General features: G+C 48.7%; 1 protein-coding gene across 1 annotated transcript in view; it reads left to right on the plus strand.

Moving 5' to 3' along the window:
- Positions 1-3,654: 3,654 nt before the first annotated feature.
- ANTXRL (ANTXR like) overlaps positions 3,655-19,618 on the plus strand; it is a 64,528-nt gene continuing 48,564 nt past the window's right edge. Inside the window, exons 1-5 of the mRNA XM_005446269.3 lie at positions 3,655-4,238; positions 16,769-16,840; positions 16,960-17,031; positions 19,171-19,252; positions 19,356-19,389. Coding sequence (XP_005446326.1) covers positions 4,075-4,238; positions 16,769-16,840; positions 16,960-17,031; positions 19,171-19,252; positions 19,356-19,389 — 424 coding nt within the window. The 5' untranslated portion in view covers positions 3,655-4,074. The remainder of the gene's footprint in view (positions 4,239-16,768; positions 16,841-16,959; positions 17,032-19,170; positions 19,253-19,355; positions 19,390-19,618) is intronic.

Below are 19,618 nucleotides of genomic sequence, written 5' to 3' on the forward strand. Positions count from 1 at the left end.
GCACCGCCCCAGCACGGCGGCATCCTCCTCCCCGCCACGGCTCCCCGCCCAGAGCAGACCCCGGGAAACGCCTACCGCAGCGCCTGCCCCCGGCCTCCCCCCGGCACCCGGCCGCCCCCCGCCCCCAGGAGCCGCTGCCACCAGCGCCCGCGGGGGGCGCGGAGCCCTTCCCGAGGCAGAAGCCATCGCGGGAGCGGCTGCGGACCGCAGCGGGCGCGGGCGCGGGGCCGCGGGGGCTCAGGGGGTGGACGGGATTCCCCCTTGTACCGGTGCTCCAGAAAGAGTTTATTTTGAAGTTGAGGGGGGGAACCAAACCAAACAAAAAGACCTGCAGAGCCTGCTTGCCGCTTGTCCTTTAGAGCCTCTGACGACAGTTTTGCATGTGAGGCTGTTCTGGGAGCTGCAGGTTATTGATGAGAGCGGTTTATAATGAAAATTACCTCTTCATACAAAGTACTCGCAGAATACAAAATTAGGAATTTGTTTGAGGTATGAAACGGTTTGTGGCACAGCTGGTATGTGAAATAAAACCATCAAACGTCTTGTCATAATCAAATATTCCCTAAACCTGGACTAGCGACATTGCTTTTGAAAGATGTCGTTCCGTATAAATGCCTTTAACGCCTGGTAGAAAATTTTTATGAACATGTTGACAAATGAAATAACCCGGATTATTTGATTAGTGTCCATGTAATCTGAATATTAGCTTGTATCGGGAGAAGAAACGTCAACCCTTTAATGCTTTTGAAAGGACGGATTTTCGCTGCAATTAAAGAGTAATCTTATCCCAATGGAGAGAGAGTGACCCACGCTCCCCGCGCTCTGTGCCACAGGGATTGACGAGGATGAACTCCGGAGTTTGTTCCGTCTGAGCTCAGGCAGAGCGAGCGCGGCTGCAGCGCACAGCGGGGCTGCAGGAGCTGAGCCACCGCTGCGGGCAGCCCCGCGCCGGACGCCCCCGGGGGCGCGTTCGTGTGCCGCTGGCATCTCCTCAGGCTTCCTGGGGAACACTCGCTGATTTGGGGTGCGGGTGGCAGGAAACCGAGATGCACAATTCTTATGGCAAGGTTTACACTTCTGCAGCCTTAATGCGGACAGCCACAGAAGGCGCAGGCAGGGATGAGCAGACGTTGTCACCTGCCTGACGGAGCCCGAATCACTGCGAAACGGTCCGGGCACCGAGGTAACTCGTGTCCCAGGGCGAGATCCGCACCTCGCGGGCAGCGCAGCTGACGGGCCGTTTAGTTTTCCTCCGAACAAAACCCGGGCACCACAGCGCGGGCAGCCGGGCCACTGGCAGTCCCGGGGCTGCGACCCCGGCCCGGTTCCGGCTCCGGCGGCGCCCCTCGCCAGCCCCGCCACCCCGCTCCCCTGCCCTGGACAAGAGCACTAAACCGCCCCCCCACACACACACCCCTCGCTCCGGTTCCGGAGCCGTCAGGCTCGCCCGCCGTGCGTGACAGCCACCGGAGGGGCTGAGGCAGATGGGAAAACCTGTTTTGTTGGAAGTAGGAGGCTGCGGCCCCGGGAGGCGGCTCCGCAGACACAACCCGCAAGCCCCACGCTGCGCCTGGCCCTCCCGGTCCCCGGTGTTTGGTGTGTTCGGCACCAGCCGCGGCCGCCGGTAACCGGCGCGTCGCGGCGCTGCCGCCGCCTCTGCGTGCGCCCGACGAGCCTTCAAACGCGCCGCCCACGCCGGGACCGCGCACCCTTCGGAGCGGGCAGGGCAGGCAGTCCGCGCTCTGCGGAGGGCAAGGTCATTTGTTAGCGGTCAGAGGAGGGCAATGCACACGGTCAGAAAATAGTTGCAGCCGGCTTTTTTCTTTGTGGTGCCTTGGAGACTCCCTTGAAGTCTGCAGCGTATTTTACGAAACAGTGTGATATTCACGAAGCACGGAGGGAATCTTTAGCTATCGGCATTTTTATTGCGTTTTGCAAGGGCACGGTGGCTGCGGGGGGAGGACGGCTCCGGGCGGGGGGTAGCGAGGGCGGCCGGGACGCCGTGCCGGGGCTGCGGCCGCTAGTGGGCACCGCCGAGGCCGAAGCCCGGCGGTGCGAGGGGAAGGGGGGGGTTCCCGCTGCCCAGCAGCCGCTTGCTCATTTTTTGTGAATGTCACCAGGGAGGATGTGGGTTTCTCGTATTTCTCCATGATCTAAATAATCGCTGGGTCTCAACTGGGCAGTGCGCAAAAACCTTTACAGTGGTTAGCTCAAGCAGTGCATTCAGCTTCTAGCTGTGCATAGATAAAACTGGGCGAGCGGCTCAAAACCGATGGACCCTCTAATCTTTTCTTGATAAGTCCCCGACCGCCGCCGCGGTTGCATGCGTCTGAACTTTGTCCAGCACAGAAACAGACAGCTGAAACCGAGACGCTTTCCCCGCAGCGCAAACTTTATTCAGACTTGCGGGCGGCCGCCACGCCGCACAGAGCAGGCGCGGGGCTGCTGGAGGGGGCACCGGGCGCCGCGCGTCCTTGCGGGGCGCAGGGGGCCAGGGCCGGCCGGGGGCACCGCGCCGCCTCCCGCCGGGGCCGCGCTGCCTCCCCGCAGGGCAAGGGGCCGAGCCCCGCCGGCGTGGGCCCTGCGCCCCTCGGGTGCCAGCTTTCCCGTGGGCAGGAGGTGTCACTCTGCTGTGGGCACGTAGAGGCGGCTCCTGGCTGGAGCGTTACGGCGTGGCTTCCCGGGTGGAGAGGCCCGCAGCGCAGCGCTGGGTGCTGGGGGGGCTACTGCCCGATTGGGGCAGCGTGCCAGCACCCCGCAGGGGATGGATTCCCTCGACCTTGACTTGCGTTGGGAAGCGCTCGCCCCCCCGCAAAACAGAGAAACGTCTAGTTCCAACTCTGTCATGTAAAGTGACTCTGCTCACATCCCTCCCCGTGGCTCTTTTCATTAATTAGGGGCCGCAAAGGGTGTGGGGGAGGGGGAAGCGGCTGGAAGCCACTAATTATTCGAACTTTGGAGACAGCATCCAGATGAGCTGGGTTAGCTCTTTAGGGCAGTGCTTTGTAACCTGTGTGTATCGGGCTGGGAGCGGTTAAGCTACTGTGCAAAGCCCCCATTAAGAGATTTCGTTTCGTCATTACTCATTGCCTGCAGGATGTGTGCGGACTCCAGGTGTAAAATAAGGGGGGGTGGGGGGGGTGGTTTACCTCGGAGGAGAAACAATTCTCTGTGGCCTGAGAGGGTTGTGCAGACCTGCCCTTACCCCCGCCCCCAGGCAATAACGTTTTTAATTGCGCTCATCTCCTGCAATTAAAAGTGCCCTCTGCCCTCATTCTCCCACCTCCGGTCTGTTACAGGTTTTCGGAACGACGCCCAGCTCCTACAGCGGCTTACTCCCCCCCCGCCGCCTCAGGACTCCTGCCAGCCCCGGACCCCTGGCACCCCTCCAGGCTGCGGCCGAGCGGGCCGTGCGGAGATGCCCCGGGGCGCTGCGCGCTGTCCCCGCCGCCGGCGGAGCCCCCGTCCCCGCTGCCCAGCCCCGAGGGCAGGCGGCGCGGAGCAGCGCCCGCGGGGGATGAGGGGGGCTGCGCTGCCCGCTGCGGCTGCCGGGCGCCCCGGGGCAGCCCGCGGGGGGGTGGGGCACACACACCCGCCCTGTGCCCGCGGCGGGCGGTGGCGCTGGGGCGCAGCGGTCCCCAACCTCGGTCCCCCGCTCGCGGCAGCCTGTCCCACCTCGCTATCCCGGAACAGGAAAGTCCCGGTTCAGCTTGCCCCCATAAGATCCTGTCTCCCTCCCCCCGCTCCCCTTCCTGCCGCTGGCCCTTGCGAGAGGAGCCGCCGCTGTCGGTGCGGGACGGGGCTGAGCCGCTCGGGGCAGCGCCCAGGCGGCGGGGCATGGGGACGGGGCTCCGGGGGGAGTGCAGCCGGGCGCAACCCCCAGCCCTGAGCCAGCAGCCCAGTGCCCGGCGGGCAGGGCTGCCTTGAGCCCGCAGGGTTAAGCTCAGATCCTGAAGTTGGTGGGTTTTTTCCTCCCGCCCCCCCCCCCCCCCCCCCCGCGCGTTCTTTCGAAAAGCCCGTAAGGTCTGCAGCGAGAAAGACTGGGGGAGGAGGAAGAATTAAGGAAGGGAAAAGATGGCGAGTTGCAGGAGCAACGTGGAGAAAGCAGCGTTTTTGTGCTGCTTCTTGGTGGCGATGTGGAGCCTGACCTCCTGCGCCCGGCCGGAGGAGGAGGAAGAAGGGCAAGAAGAGCAGCGCTCCTGTCACGGTGCCTTTGATCTCTACTTCGTCCTGGATAAGTAAGTGACAGTCGCATTTAAAAACGCTTATTCACCCTTCAGTGCCTCCTTACAGCAGCAGGGACGTTGTTTCCGCCGTCTCCCCGGGTGCCTTCCGCCACTTTCCCTGGTGCCAAACATGATGTGTGGGGCAGGGTCCTTATTTTTGCTCCTCAAAACTTGCACGTTTCCCTAGAGAAGCGTTTAGGGGAGCACTGTGCTTTATCCTGGGTTAACTGCAGATGCAAACCCTGGAAATCAGGTCACCTTCAGGTTGTAGCGCATGGTGTACGGGCTGTGAACATTGCATTTGAGGGGGTGTTGGTCAGCGACCCCCACGCTCATGGAGTTTGTTGTCAAGGCTTGGGCTGAGCGCTGACATGTCACCTGTGGGATTTAGCAGTGCCAGGGATGTGCAGAGCTACCTGAAGTTGAGACTAGACAGCTTGCATGCAGTGGCTGTTTTTTTACAGACTCACTGTAAGGTTTATGAAACTTGTTTCTGCTCAGCTACTTTGGAATTGTCTACCTGTGTTTGTGTTACATCTATTAAAATAGGTTGATACGTTTCTTTAATACTGTGTTAGCTCAGTTTAGGTCTGACCAGAGGATATGGTTAAGCTCCCACTTAAAGGTGTGTTGTAGCAAGCAGTAGCAAAGTGAGTGGTAAACTGGTGCACCCATAGGTGCCTTTCAGAAGGCGCAGATTTCTGTTTATTCTGGTGTACTGCTCTGGCTTGACAGCCAAGGGTTAAACTCGGGGATTATATTGTCAGTCTCCCACATATACTCAGTGTGATGTATCTAATACATCCTAGGTTACATATGCGACATGGTATTATGAAAGTCTGAGGCCTTTTCTTCATGAGTATTGCCCACGAGCCTGGTATGAAGTCTGCATTGTGCTGTTTCCCTGTTGGGAGAACTGTTCAGTCCATCAGGCCTTCTGCACAGCCTGCGTGAGGCAAAAAGCCACCATCACTCAGGAGCCAATATATTCCTATATTCAAGAAGAAGAAAAAAGTATCATTAGGTAGTGATTCTGTTTTTGGAGCAAAAGGCTCTGAAGACCAAAGGCATTCTGCCTTTCTAATAGATGCACTAACATGTGTGATGTGATCATTGTTTTGTTTCCTTTCACTAAGAGCTTGTTCCTGAAATAACCTTTGTGTCTACAAAGAGCTCTGTGGGGGGCTAGTGTTAGTTCTCAAAGTCATTCTCACCAGGCTTTCAAGAAGTGACTGGTACTGTTGTTATGCTTGCTTCTCATATTGAATTCCCTGTGACAACAACTGTTGGTGATTGCAATAGGGTTTTCTCTGTGACGTGACATCATTTACAAGGTATTGCTTACCCCTAGTAATCACCATGCTGCACTCCTATGCTCCTTTTCACCTGTAGATCAGAAAGCACTTTACTGGGGTGATCGTTATCACTCATGTTATATTTGGGGAAATCAAGGCAGAGAAGGGAGAGATTTGCTCGGTTACTGATATGTCAAGCAATAGGAAGGTGATTGTGTAAGCAAGTAGTTCTTCAGTATTGTGGACATGAAATCATATGTTTTCTTCTAGCATGCTGCAGGTCTTCTGCCGTGGCTCAGGTGCTATCCACTCAGTACAGTGGTCCACTGCAGAAGTGGTGGAAGTAAAAGTCCGGCACTTCGGTTCCAGTGGGAAAATTCGCTTTGGCTTCAACGGCAAATTGAGTCTTTGTAACCTTCAAGAGTTACACCAAAGAGATCCTTTTTGGTAAAATGCTTTAGTAAATTCACTTGGGCCCCCAGGTGGTTTTAGAATCCATCCCTGCTTCTACGAAGTTTTTCATTACAGAAAAGAAATATTCATTACAATCCATATGGGTAATATTAGTGCCAGATCTTTGGAGCCATAGGTCCCATGCTGGCTGAGGGTGTATTTAGTCCCAGCTGTATTCTGTGACATCTGGCACAACACAAGGACCTTTATGGAGGCAGGGAGGATTGACTGAATGGATAGTCTGGATCTTGGGACAGTTCACCAGGAAGAAACTAGATAATCCATTAGTGTTGAGAAGGGTCAGGGTTCTTCTGGTAGGGAAAAGGCAGGAAGCCAGTCAGAAGGCTGGTCGAATCTGAAAATGCAATGGACGGAGGGGTTTTTTATTTTTCTTTTTTTTGTTTAGAATTGGTTCTATGCTGATATGTATCTGTGAAGAATTCTGGCTGTCATTTCTAATGGGAGAATTCCCAGAAAAATCCAGCCCTATATACCACAGAGTGTCCCCACATGGCCTGGGGATTGCCTCCCTTCGTTGGTGCCTTGCCCGTCTGAAGTTAGATACATTCAGTTTTAATTAGCTGTCAAAGAAGGGGATTGAAGCATTTGCTCTGTGAAAACTCCAGGCTTTAATCCTGTGACCCTGTAGCACATTCTATAGCTGAACGACAGCCCCTGTTCACCAGCATGGGTGAACAAAAATGACTTTAAATCTGCTTTGCTTTGCTTCCCCATAGAAAGATGTAATATCAGATCAATAGGAGGCAAACTGGAAGAAGACGACAAACCTTTCTCCTTATGCATGTAAGCACCGTGTTACTGCAATGACTTTATTGGGACATGATTTTTCCTTTTCGTTCTGCCAGGCCAAGTCTGTGGGGATTTAATCCTGCAGGCAACAACCATCAGATGGAAAAGATCATCTGCTGGTGAAGTTATTGGTATAATATATATGCTGCCAATTAGAAAAAGCAGCTTGCTGATTTCTTACGGTTTTTCTCTGCCTGAAGTTGATTGCAGCTCTTTATGTTAACTCCATGGGATAGGCAAGATCAGAGCAGTGGAACTAAGCCTCAGATGCCCAAGAAGCTGATGTGATGAAAGGGAAAACCAACATGTGTGGGAGGAAGACCTGCCACCGTCTTCCTTAGGATTGTCTGACTGCCAGAGCCTTGGGACGTTAGGAGTGCCTTGTCTCTGGGGATGCTTAAACGAGCAAGTCTTTTGAAGCTAGGAGTGGACATCTGCTGGCTGCAGTGGCAGCTGCCTAGAGTCTGCAAGCTTGTGCTGTCTGTATGTCATACGTTACAAGTTATGGAGGCTTGAGCTTATTTGGACATGTAATGGAAGACTTTAAAGTATCTTACTGAAGCAGCAGAATTTTTTCTGTTTGCAGCTAAGTCACTCCCTCTGCATGAGGTAAGGCAGTTGGCATACCCGTCTCTTCTGTGGCGTGTGGTAAAATAAAGTCATGCGTGGTATCAAAGGTCTCATATTTACCTTTAAACAAGCATAGCTCTTGAGCCCAACGTAACTGATAGCTGTGTAGTTCTCAGTTGGTTTGGTTGTCCAGGTGCAGGAAGAACTGGTCTCAATCCCATCCCTAACTGCTGGGGACCGGTCCTCTTAGGGATTTGATTGCTTAACGACCAGGTCTTGTAGTGACATCCTTGTGCTTGAGTATGTAAATAACTCCCTTTCATCCCTGCATTGCCGTTAACATCCAGCTGTTGTTTGCAATCATATTGAAATGCACTTGCACAGTGGAAAGGATGTCTGACCTCTAGTGTTTTCTAATTATAACAGTGCCTGGTAGCATCATTATGATTGTTTATTAGTGCAACAAATAGAAACCTTTTTAAAGTAAGGACGTATAACTGCCATAAATATCTGCTGCCGGCGATGCTTGACATGACAGATCTGAGCTGCAGAGCTGTCTGTATTTTATATTTACCAAATATGAATAAATTTCTTTGATTACTTTTTGACTGTAAGACAGGATGGAAAATGGGGGTGGGGTGGAGGCAGAATGTGAAGTAGACAAAAGTATCTTCTCATTTTTCCTGCTGGGATGTTTGCTAAGAAATTGTTTGGATTTTGAGGAAAAATGGGCGGCACAGCCTTGGGAAAATGTTTTCTTTTTCCATAGCACAGACCATGGCATTACAAATGGCTTGAGTAAAGCCCTGGCTGGTTTTCTTCCAGAGCAGTGGTTGTAACTCTCTTTCTGGGGAGAAGCTGGTCTAACTACCCTTTTTCCACTCCTCAGCTTCTCCCTGATTTTCTGGGGAGTCCCTCTGCATGGTACTCTTGTCTCTTGAGCCCACAACCATACTGTCTTTCACATCAGTTTTGCTTTGTCTCCTGTGCTCCCAAGAACATCCCTGTCAACAGCAGCTTTGGTAATTACACCAGTACAACGTGGCCAGCCTCTCACTTGGTAAGTCTCACTCCAGAGGTGTCGCTGGTAGGGAGCTGGTGGGGAAGAGCACAACCTCTGATTAGATGGGAAATTAGCTACCCTGCCCCATGCCCTTCCTGGCTTGGGGTTTTGGGTGTGTGCCTCCCTTTGCAATGTCCCCTTGTAAAGCTAGTTTTGTGGGGGAGGGAGGTGTTGGGAGGGAAACGGGTTGATATTTCCTAATTCACCTCAGGCAAGCCAAAAAGCCATCAGAACATTTTGGGGGTTACTGTTCTAGGCCAGGTCAACTTTTACAATTTTTAAGGCAGCTATAGTGAATTGCTGCTTTTGCATACTATGCTTTTTCACACTATGCTATATTTTAAAGCAAACAGGGTTTGGTAAACACATTTTCTGCTCCCCTCCCTGGACGATTTCCTTGCCAATGATTTGAATGCATTTAGCACTCGTGAATTACAAGGACTAGTGAGAGGAAGTATTTTTGGCCCTGGGCTCTCACTGCAGCCCTCTGCCTCTCTTCCTGCGCCCACATGGTCCCAGCCCGAGCACATTAGGACAGAACTGGACCTGTGGGAGCTTCTCTGTCCTTGCTGTCTCTGTCTGATGTTGTTCTGGTTTTATGTAGTGTGTGAGGAGGGGAAGGGTGTGACTAACATTATCGTGGTTGGAAATCAGACTGCTGGCAAGGATGGGTGCCTGAACACATGTTCTAACATGTCACCCAGCTTAATTGCATTTGAAAATCTTACATTGACTTGTTTAAACCACTGCTGAACTCCCTTTTCTGTAAGCAAGGATATCTACTTACTGCAGCCCGACTTCAGTTCATTGAAAAATGTAGGACCTGATGCAGGTCAGCTGCCTATTGAGATTGAGGAGAGTTCTCACTGAACAAAAGTACCAGCTTTGTTCCTTAAATGGCATTGATTACTATGCATGTATATTTAAAAATTGTGGCTGTGTCTGTCTTCCTCCTCTGCTGACTTTCCTGCTTCCCCTTTATAATGTAGCCACATCATCTACATGACACCTCTCACACTCTCAAACTCTACGCATAAGCAATATTCTTTATTGTCCAAACATAATCTGTTGGTATTTTGCCTCTGCATCTTTCTTTGTTGTGGTTATATTGCAGCCAGTGCTGTGATTTTCTTACTGTCAGGTATAATTGCTTGGAATGCTCCAAAGCAAATTTTTATTCAGCTTCAGACATACCTATGTTATTGGAACCAGGTTTTATTTGTTTGTATTTTGTCTGATATTATTCTGCCAGCTTTGCCTTTTGGCAGGAAAAATGTTCAGGAAAACCAGTTCTCTTCCCTTCTGCCCCAAGAAAAAAATTCTTTATAAAACACAAGGCAAAGCTAATGGGTAGTGGTTATTTGACATAAAATGTGTACAGTTAATGGGAAGAAAAAGCCATGGCAGCTTGTCATTTGCAGTCTACTTATGCATGTAACTAAATCTGATTTATTTGGGACTTGGGCCAAGGAAGTAAACCGTAAGATTCCTACTTATCTAGGGTTTTTGTTCGTGTGTGCTTGAGATTGAGAATTTCTTTACTTTTGTCTGAGCTTGCAGGCCAAAGGCTGGTGTGAATCATGAGTTTGCACGAGGTATAGGACTGAACCTTTTCGTCTAAAATGTGGAGAGGATGAATTGACCCCTGTCGGTTATTCACAGCTCAAGAGTTGTATCTTCCTGCTCCTGCCTGTAATTTGCACCTTGTTATGAGTGTTGCAGAGTGGCTGGGACTGAGTGCCCTGCTTTGCTCTTCATGTTGTGCTGAAAAAGACTGGGATGCCGAGAGTGGGTCTTCCAGCCCTGTTGCTGCTCAGAGCAGCTCTGGAGTTTTACAGGAATATCCAAAGTGGTTGGATGCAGGGTGAGAAAGGCTTCTGAATTTCACTTTTGTTGGCTGCGGGTGTAGCAAGACCTATAGCACCAGGTGGACAGGACTTGTGGATTAGACTGCTTACTGCAGGAGCAAAAGGCAATATTTTGAGATTAATTAATAATGACTTAGAGAAGTCTGTAATGTCATTGCAGACTTTGTCAGTAGTTTTATAGGAGAAAAGCTGTCTCTAAAATTAATGGGTTTGGTCATGGAGCCTTTTGGTTTCACGTACTTTGGGTCCTGTGCTTGGGTGCTGGTCTAGGACTAGAATCCATTTTCCAGTCACTTCTCTGCATCTTCCCCTGCCCGTTCCAGCCCTTGTCTTGTCCATTAATGTTGCAAGTATTCTGAAGCAAAGGCTGTCTCAGAATGGTTGTCTCCGCCAGTCTTTCTAGTGCCTCTGGAGGAGATAATATAAACTAGTTCTTTGCTTGGATGAATCGCCCAGTCAAGGTCCCTTCCATGCTTGCAAGAAGCATTGTTTGGGAGGGGAGGATTCTTGTCACTTTGAATGCTCTGCTGGCGCAGAAGGGAGCAGAGGCGTGGATGAACACACACATGTGCGCGTCTGAAACCACAACAAACTAGATGCCCCAGGGTTTACTTTTATTGCAGAGCTGTTATTAACCATGTGCAAGAATTCTGTTGTCTACAACATGGTTGCGGCTGCAAAGAGCCCTCCAAATAACAGCAAAGTGCTGCTTCTCTGAGCAGCATCTTGTATACAGGGCCACCATTAGCTCCAGGGGACAGAGACTTGCAGGGACCTGCAAACTGAGAGGGTGTTGTACTCCCCTGATACCATGCTCAGACTGAACCCAGCCTCAGTAATAGGGGTCTATTTCTTGCTCCAGTATCTCTGGAATTGCTGCCTTCAGTGAATCTGTAACAGAGGCAAATGTGCGTGGGTGGTACAACAGGACAAGGAGCAGCTCTGTACCTTCAAGGGGTTTTACTGTCTCACTTTAAGCAGGAAGAAAAGGCTTTGGGTCCTGTTGCCTTCTCTCTGCGTACATGTGGTAATAAAAATATTTGCTGTTTGGGTAGTGCTGGGGTTTTAACTTTCACTGCTAAGCTGCCAGTCTGATGTGTGTTGCACTAGGTCGATCTGTGTCAGCTCCTGGCAGCTTGGCACAGCTGACCCTCCTGGGTTGTGCCTGCTGCAGTAACTGAGCCGAGAGCAGCACCCGTATGCCAGAGTTGTGCTGCTGGATTTCTCTGGGCTCCAGCTTCTACTGCCTCTGGGAGCCCATTAGGAAAGAAGAGGAGATTTCCAGCTCATCTTGCACTTTGTCTTCACAAACAGCAGTGAAATACCTCGGATCGGGGTAGCATTGTGTTTTAACCCCAGCTGGCAACTAAGTACCACCAGCCACTCACTCACTACCCCCTCTGCCCTGTGGTGGGATGGGGAGGAAGAAAAACATGAAAATCAGGGGTTGAGATAAGAACAATTTAGTAATTGAATTTAAATGAACTATAATAATAATGGTAATGAAAAGGAGAGAGAGGCAAAGAGGAATAAAATCCAAAAGGAGAAGGAAGAAGTAGTGATGCAAATACAACTGCTCACAACCCACTGACCGATGCCCGGCCAGTCCCTGAGCTGCGATCACACACCCCCCCCATTTATGTTAAGTGTGATGTCCCATGGTATGGAATATCCCTTTGGGCAGTTCAGGCCAGCTGTCCTGGCTGTGTCCCCTCCCCATTTCCCGTGCCCCTCCAGCCTTCTCGCTGGCAGGGCCTGAGAAACTGAGAAGTCCTTCACTTAGTATGAAACATTACCTATCAAGAACCAAACCCATCAGCGTGTTATCAACATTATTCTCCTGCTAAACCCAAAACACAGTACTGCACCAGCTACTAGGAAGCAAATTAACTCTATCCTGGCTAAAGGCACAACAAGTAGGCATGAGACTGACATGCTTACTGTTTTCATACTGACATAGAGCTCTGCTAAGTTAGGAGGAGTCACTCCAAAGCAAGCAGGAGCAGAACCAAGCCTTGCAATCGCATCACTTCCTTTCACCACCAGAAATACTCACTGACCTCCTCTTTTCTCCTCCCATCAAGCAGTAGCAATGTGAAATTCAGGAAAACAGCAGCAGTAGGAGCTGCAGCAGCAGCAGCTGCTCCTCTGAGTGAGTGCCGATGAGGGAGAACATTCCTTCCTGTGTTGTGGTTTGCTGACTCTTCTCTTTGTCCCATGTGTAAAGGGAGCGCAGCTCACAGACCAGGGAATAGCTGCTTTGGGTATTTTTCCACTTCTCTTGGGCCTAATTCTGATCCTAATTGCATAGGCATGAACGTGGGGAAATTCTGCTACTCCTCTGGATGCGCTCCAGGTTCACCCCAGTGGAACCGGCAGCAGAAGGAGACCCTGAAATACTTTCTGTGGTGCTCTGGCAGCCCGCAGCAGCTGTGTATTGCTTTGCATTTTCCTTCACCATGAGAATTAGGTAATCTCCGGGGGCTGAAACCTCACCGTGAAAGGTGCATGAACAGCTTGTGGCTGTGGGTCACTATCCGCAGAGGTCTTTAGCTTGTGGGCTTGGTACTTCGTGGGGAACATCAGGCTTGCTGGGCTTCTTCAGCAGGGAGAGAGAGGTGCCCAGGGCTTGGCTGGGTGGCAGTGGCCATTTGATTGATGTGAGGAGTTGGACCAGGTAGCTGATGGCTGAAAGCAGGGAATCTCTAAGGTGTGAGCCAGCAAGATGCGTCTGGCTGTAACATAGTCTTCCTCTGCAGACAGGCACAGCACTGGCTTGGTGGATCTACTGGTACAAACCTGCACAGCAGGGTACATAGGGTTCGCTGGCTGCATCTCTTCCCCGAGGCTTCTCCTACTTGTTGGTGAGGGTGAATGAGCGAGTTGCATGCCCAGTGCTTCTTCTGCACAGCACTGATCTTTTCCATGCTCTATTTATTCATTCCTCATTGTTCAGAAGTCTTCACAGTTCCTCTGAAATCTTACAGGAGTGTATCGTTTTGTGGCCAGACAGGCCAGGCAAGGAGTCTGTCTGTGGTTGTCTACTGACAGCACTTTGGGACAACACGGAGCTCTGTCTAAGGCTCCTGTCAGCTCAGGTACACCGATTAGCAGGAGTTTGGTTTTAGTTACTGTAAGGTGCTAAGGGAAACAACAAAAGCACCAAAACTGCTGTAAAAATCATGCTGTGTGGACATCCAAGAATGATGTGTGGTGTAGAGCATCACTGAAAGACCCCAGGCTTTCTCTGGGTTCTGTAACTGTGGGGTTAAAAATTAATATGGCTTTCAAGCATTGGCCATGGTCAGAAAGGAGCTTAGAGCCTCCCACTTGCCATGCGAAACCAAGGCAAGAACCTCTTAGTCTGATCCAGCCATTAATGGCAGCAAGTTAGTTCATGCTGTCAGTGGTTCTGCAGTGTGAAAAGGTCGATCCCAAAGGCAGTGAAATGCCTCTGTATTTTCAGTAGTGGTGGGCAGCTTCTCTTTCAGTGTTGGGAGTAATATTTCACAGCCTTTAGCAACTTGGTACATAGTTTAGCAAACATTTTTATTGTTGTAATTTTTTGTTTAATCTGCCATTAAAACTGCCATTGCTGGTGGTGTGGGGTCAGGCCTCTGGGGCAACAGATGAAACTATCAGGACAAACTCCAGAAGCCTCTAAAACGTACCTACCTACATACGTACATTCATATATATATATATCAAACAGCAAATAAAAATATTTTACAAACAGGGATTTTTAGAGGTAAACTTGGGTGGGAGGGAGGGGAAATCGGGTTCTTCTATAGCCCAGGCCACCCCTACGGGTTTGCATGAGGGGCTTGACATGACTGGCATTGGTGGCATTTGGGCGTCATTTGCAGTGGGAAATGACACACCTGGGCTTGGAGGAGTGTGGTGGGGGAAGTGATTAAGTGCTGACCACTTCACTGGTACTCTTTAAATGGGATTTTGAAACAGTAATATTTTCTTGCTAGTATTTCTGTCTGGCTTTGACACTTCTTGGCTGATATATCAGGACACTTTAACACTCCTCAGCTGATAAGCGACATGTGGGTGCAGAACTCCTGTTAGGGAAGAAGGACACCCACTGCCATGCTGAAGTACCTCTGCTCAGTGGGGTTGTAGCTCGGTGGTGTAGAGCCAGGCACTCTGAGAACGCAGTATGCTTCCTGTGAGGATTAGCTGATGACACAGAGAGACCTCCCTAGTTTTTCAGAGGTGAGCATCTATAGATGCCTACAACCAATTCCTAGTGTCACTGGCAGTAGCCGTTCCAAGAAGGGGTGTCTCATTGTAGTCAGAGTGCGTGGAAGTGCACAGTATTAAGTAAGGTTATCTGTGCATTTTCACTTGAAAAGTCTTCATGTTTTTCAGCCATTAGTGGCTTATGATTTTCTTGAATTTTCGGTGTCTAAAAGGAAGGGTGGGGGGGTAATTAAGAAGGTACTGGAGAGGATGGTTTGTTACTGTTATAAAGAAAATTCACTGCTGCTTTCTTTTCTGGATTGCATCAGTGCCTCTGCAGCTGGCGACAGAAATGTGATGCTGCATCCAGCATAGGTCGGTCTTTGCCAAGTAAGAAACTGTGGCTATTTGGTGTAGGGAAGTGGCTCCGCTGGAAGTTGCAGGCATTGGATTTAAGTGGGATGGCAAGCTCAGAATGAAACTGAAAGCATCAACTCTGGCAAGGGGGGGAAGAATTAAATAAAAATAATATTTGGAACTGTAAATGCATAGATTTGAGGAAAATCTCTTTGAGTTCATCATGTTTGGAGATTTAGTCTGGGACTTCCAGAAAAATCCTGGAGAATACAGGTGTTGAGCTGCCTCAGATTCCTTTTGGAAAAGCAGTTGTTAAAGTACATACTTTGCATCAGTATGAATTATTTTTTAATTACGAGAAAAGGGCTTATTTGCTAATAGTGCCAGCACCTTTCATTGGTTGCTGTTCATGAATATGTAAGTGTATTGTTGCGCAGCACATATAAATCAGAGACTGCAGAGGTTCTAGAGCCTTGGTTTGAGCAGCCCCCAGTGTGTTTTTGCCCTCCCTCAGTGCCTGGCAATTTCTGCATTCTTTGATCACCAGGTTTTTCTGCAAATGAATCGCCATTTCTCCAGAAGAGCAGCATGAAAGCACAGGGTTACATGAGCAAGCTTATTCTAGCTTATTTACTTCAGGGGTCTCCTTTTGGTTCTTGTTCCTTTATCTTTGCTCTTCTCCTCCACTCCGCCAGCACTGCTGGCAGGGCAGGCAGTGCCATGTTATATTGCATACATGGGCTTCTGTATGCTGATCTGTACCTGACCTACATGGGCATGAGCAACTGACGTAAGGTTGCTTGGAAAGCCTGTGGTAGAACTGAGAATTGTGATACAGGATCATTTTCTCACTTATTTTTTTTATATATTTACACAGAAAAATGTCTTAGCAGCAGTTAGAAGGAACCTACTGCTTTACTAGTAGTTAAATTTCTGAAATTTTTTAGTTCTCTAAGCCCTTGCAATACTTCTGGATGTGCTGTTGCTTTTTTGGCCCAAGGCGCCCAATATGTGAGTTTGCCTAGCAAGGAAAGCAATTGAACTGTTCTTTCTTAAACACCACAGTCCTACGCAGGGCTTTTAAAGCCATTGATTTCTCATGCTTCGTAGCCTTTTTAATGGCTTGAGAGTGTATGGCATAGATCCATATGGTAGAAACCACCTGTCATTTACAGTTGAGCTGCTGTGTGGAAGGCTCTGAGTCCCACCAGACTGTGGGGGTCCCTGAGGATGTAAGACTAAGCAGAAAAAAGCCAGGGAGTGTCAGTAATGCAGTTTCATACATGGGAAATGGCAGCATGAATGTCATGAATGTCTAAGTTTGTGCACGTTACCAAGTTGCTCAAGTTTTCACAAGAAATTTGTAACACAACCCGGGAGTGACTTCCAGAATGCTAATCCAGCGAATCAGCTACCAGTACTGCCTTTCCCTGCTGAATTACTTGAAAAGCTTTCTCTTTTGAAACAAACAGTAATTCATGGAAACATTCTCCTACGCATTCTGGGAGGAATAGCTCAGTCAAGACTTTCTGCTTTCTGTGTGGCTGCGAGGGCAAAGCTGTGCTCTAGGAAAGTAATCTGCTAGCAGATGGTTTAGTGAATTCAAAATTAAACTAGAAGAAAATATTTCTATTTTATGTTACAAAAGGAACAAAAGCAGATGGAAGAGTTACCAAATTTATTTCCAAATTGTATGGTAAATCATTTCAGACCTATTTCTACTTCCCTTTGAGTCAGTGGGTTTTGTCATGGATGGTTCCTGTTACAGCTTCCAACACAACCGCTGTAGAAGAGCTGGCTGCCTCATTGTCAGAGACCTTTATGTAATTTTTGTTCCTGACCGCCTTTGGAGTAGCCCAGGCATAAAATTCAGAGTGGAACAAGAAATTTCACTGTGAAATAAGTTTAATATAATCAATTATGTTTTGTACACAGGTCTGGAAGTGTCAGAAATCATTGGACTGAAATTTACTCTTTTGTGGAAAGCCTAGCTGAGAAGTTCATAAGGTAAAGCTTTCAATTGCTATATATAAAATTTATATTTTCATTCACTGCTTCTTAGCAAATGAAAATGTGCTGAAGTAATGTGTGTCTATGACGTGGATCTGTTTTTTCTTCTGTTTCAGTCCAATGTTGCGAATGTCTTTCATTGTTTTTTCTTCACGAGGCACTACAGTCATGAAACTAACAGAAAACAGGCAAGTACTCCCCACAGCTTTCATCCAGAAATATCCTCCATCCCTCCTCTCAAGAAGCAAATGGCCCCAAAGCCAGAATTTGGAGGTCTGTCTCTGTCTTCAGTGGGGCACCAACTGAAATCCTTTCCACCATTCCCAACTGGAAGAGGGCTTAGAAAGAAGGCCTTTGGGATTCCCATTACCATTATTTTTCCAGCCTTATAAAAGAAAGGCTGCACTGGGCTGCCTGTTCTTTATAGCAGTATTTCGGGGAGAAACTGTTTCCTGTCATGGATTCACATCCCCATACTTGCTGACCCCAGTTACCCACATAAGGGCAGTTCTTGTGTAAGACTTCTCAGACTCTGAGCTGATGAGCAAAAGACTGTATGAAGTCCTATAGTGCCCTTCGAAGTGACCCAGATCCCTGAGCTTTCCGCCAGCCGTGGGCTGTGCCCGCTGCTGGAGCGCTACCTTGCCAGGCTAGCATATCCCTCTCCTGGGCTGCCTTTGGGCAGCACCTGGCCCGGAGGTCGTTTTCAAAGCCAGGCAACAGTCTTCTTGAGAGAAAGAGAGTCTGACCCTGGAGAAAAATTGTTGTTGCCACCTTCACAACCAAATCCTCTTTTTTAAAATAAAAAAAAACCCAACAAAACCAACAACATCATACAACCCCCACCCCCACCCACCCCAAAAAAAACCCCAAACCCAACCAACCAACCAACCAACCAAAAAAACCCAAGTAATTTTAAATTTAATTTGCCTGATGCACACAAATCCTTTTCTTGAAGGCGTTACTAAGTATTTTCTTTCAGCTTAAAGCCCTTTCTTTTGCTGCTGCTTGTCTGTGTGAGAGGGCCTAGGTAGCACAGTGCACCACGTAAGTAAAGGGGGCTCTGGAGCAAGCTTGGAAGAGCAGCACTCCCTCTGGTTTGTACACTGGGGCCTTGCCCACAGCCAGAAACCTCACCAGGGTCTTGCATTTCTGCCGGCTCCACTGGGTTTTGGCTCAGGTCTCTGCCTTGTACCTTGGCAACAGAGCTCAAACTTGCTCACTTCTCCTGGGTCAGCTTGCTCTTTGCCAGGCAGAAAGTAGCCAGGAACCCTGTGGTGATGTGTTAATTATGGCATTAGAATGTTCTCTCTCCAAAATTCCTGTTCTGTGTCATCAGGTGTGCCTTTCCAGCTCATTTTGCACTTTGAGAGGGTAAGAATGTGCTTTTGCCCTAAGGACATCGCCAGTCCCGGCTCCTGGTTTTACCTTCATCCCACAGACTCCTGTTTCCTGCATAACTGGGGTTGTGCTGCCTAAAATACCCAGTTGCAAAATTGAGCTTAGAGAGGCTCTTGCTATCCTTTTTTAGAGAAGGATGGTCCCATGGCATCTGGGGCTGATGCTTGCGCTGCCTACATCTCGTCTGTTGAATATTTGTGCCTTGTTTGTGTTTCATTAATATAACAAATACTTTGCCAAGAATCAGGGTCTTCTAGTGATCAGCGATCAGTTAAATTTCCCTGAGCAATCCTCTTGGTTAACAGGTATTGTGCAGTAAGAAGCTATGCAACAGGGGTCATGGTATAAACGTCCCCCTCTCACCAGGCAGCAATCTGTGACCCAGGAGGGTTGATAAGTCCTTGGTCTAGGGTAGGAAATTCTCATAATTCCCATGCTGTTCTCTTATCTTTTGGCCTCTGTCTTTGTAATGGAAAAGTCCTAATCCCACTGTCCTGATAACTGATAGAATGCAGACTTTTAATTTGTCACACTTTCATGACAGGGTCATAAGCTTTTAAACTCTCATTCCATCTGCAGTTTGTCAGAGTTTAATATCTGGCATTTGCTTTAATTCAATCTTATTCCGACTGATGGTATACTGGAATGAGGAAGCACAGACAGAATTGCACCCTTAAAACATGTTAATCCCAACATTGTATCATGTATCTGGTTTTGTGCTCCCATGGGTGTTTGGCTGAAAAATTGGGGTGTTTGAAAAATCTTGGCGTTACCAGTGTTTTAGCTGATGTGTATGTACTCTTGTGTATGCATACATGTGTATGCAGAATGTGTTGACAGGGTGCTGTGGTACAGGAATATCTCAACAAAAGAAAAAAAGAACTTTTATTAAAATTGTCTCTTTTTTTTTTTTTAATAATCCAAAGGGAAGCCATAAGACGAGGGCTCGACATTCTTCAGTATGAAGTGCCTGGAGGAGACACGTTCATGCATGAAGGATTTAAAAGGGTACACATCACAGTACCTCCGTTCTTTGATTTATACATACAAACTTTGCTTTGCTGGCTGCCAGTGTACTTAAGAGCTAACAATGTTCTACACTTCGTTGCAGGCAAATGAACAGATCTACCATGAAACCTATGGAGGTATATGTTGTATATCACTTATGTTATATGTCTGCATTGAAAAGACAGATGATAGTTCTTTATATGACCTGCAGTAAACCCGTTGAAAGAAGTGTTGGAGAAGAAACTGGTGTTACACAATCGCTACATTCCATTTTGACTACAGCCCTACTTTTAAATGCATGATTCATGATTTATTAAGACCAGAGGAGACCAGTATGATCACGGATCTGACCCAGTGAAGAATACA

This window comes from Falco cherrug, chromosome 9, assembly GCF_023634085.1.
Source record: "Falco cherrug isolate bFalChe1 chromosome 9, bFalChe1.pri, whole genome shotgun sequence".
Lineage (NCBI taxonomy): Eukaryota > Metazoa > Chordata > Aves > Falconiformes > Falconidae > Falco > Falco cherrug.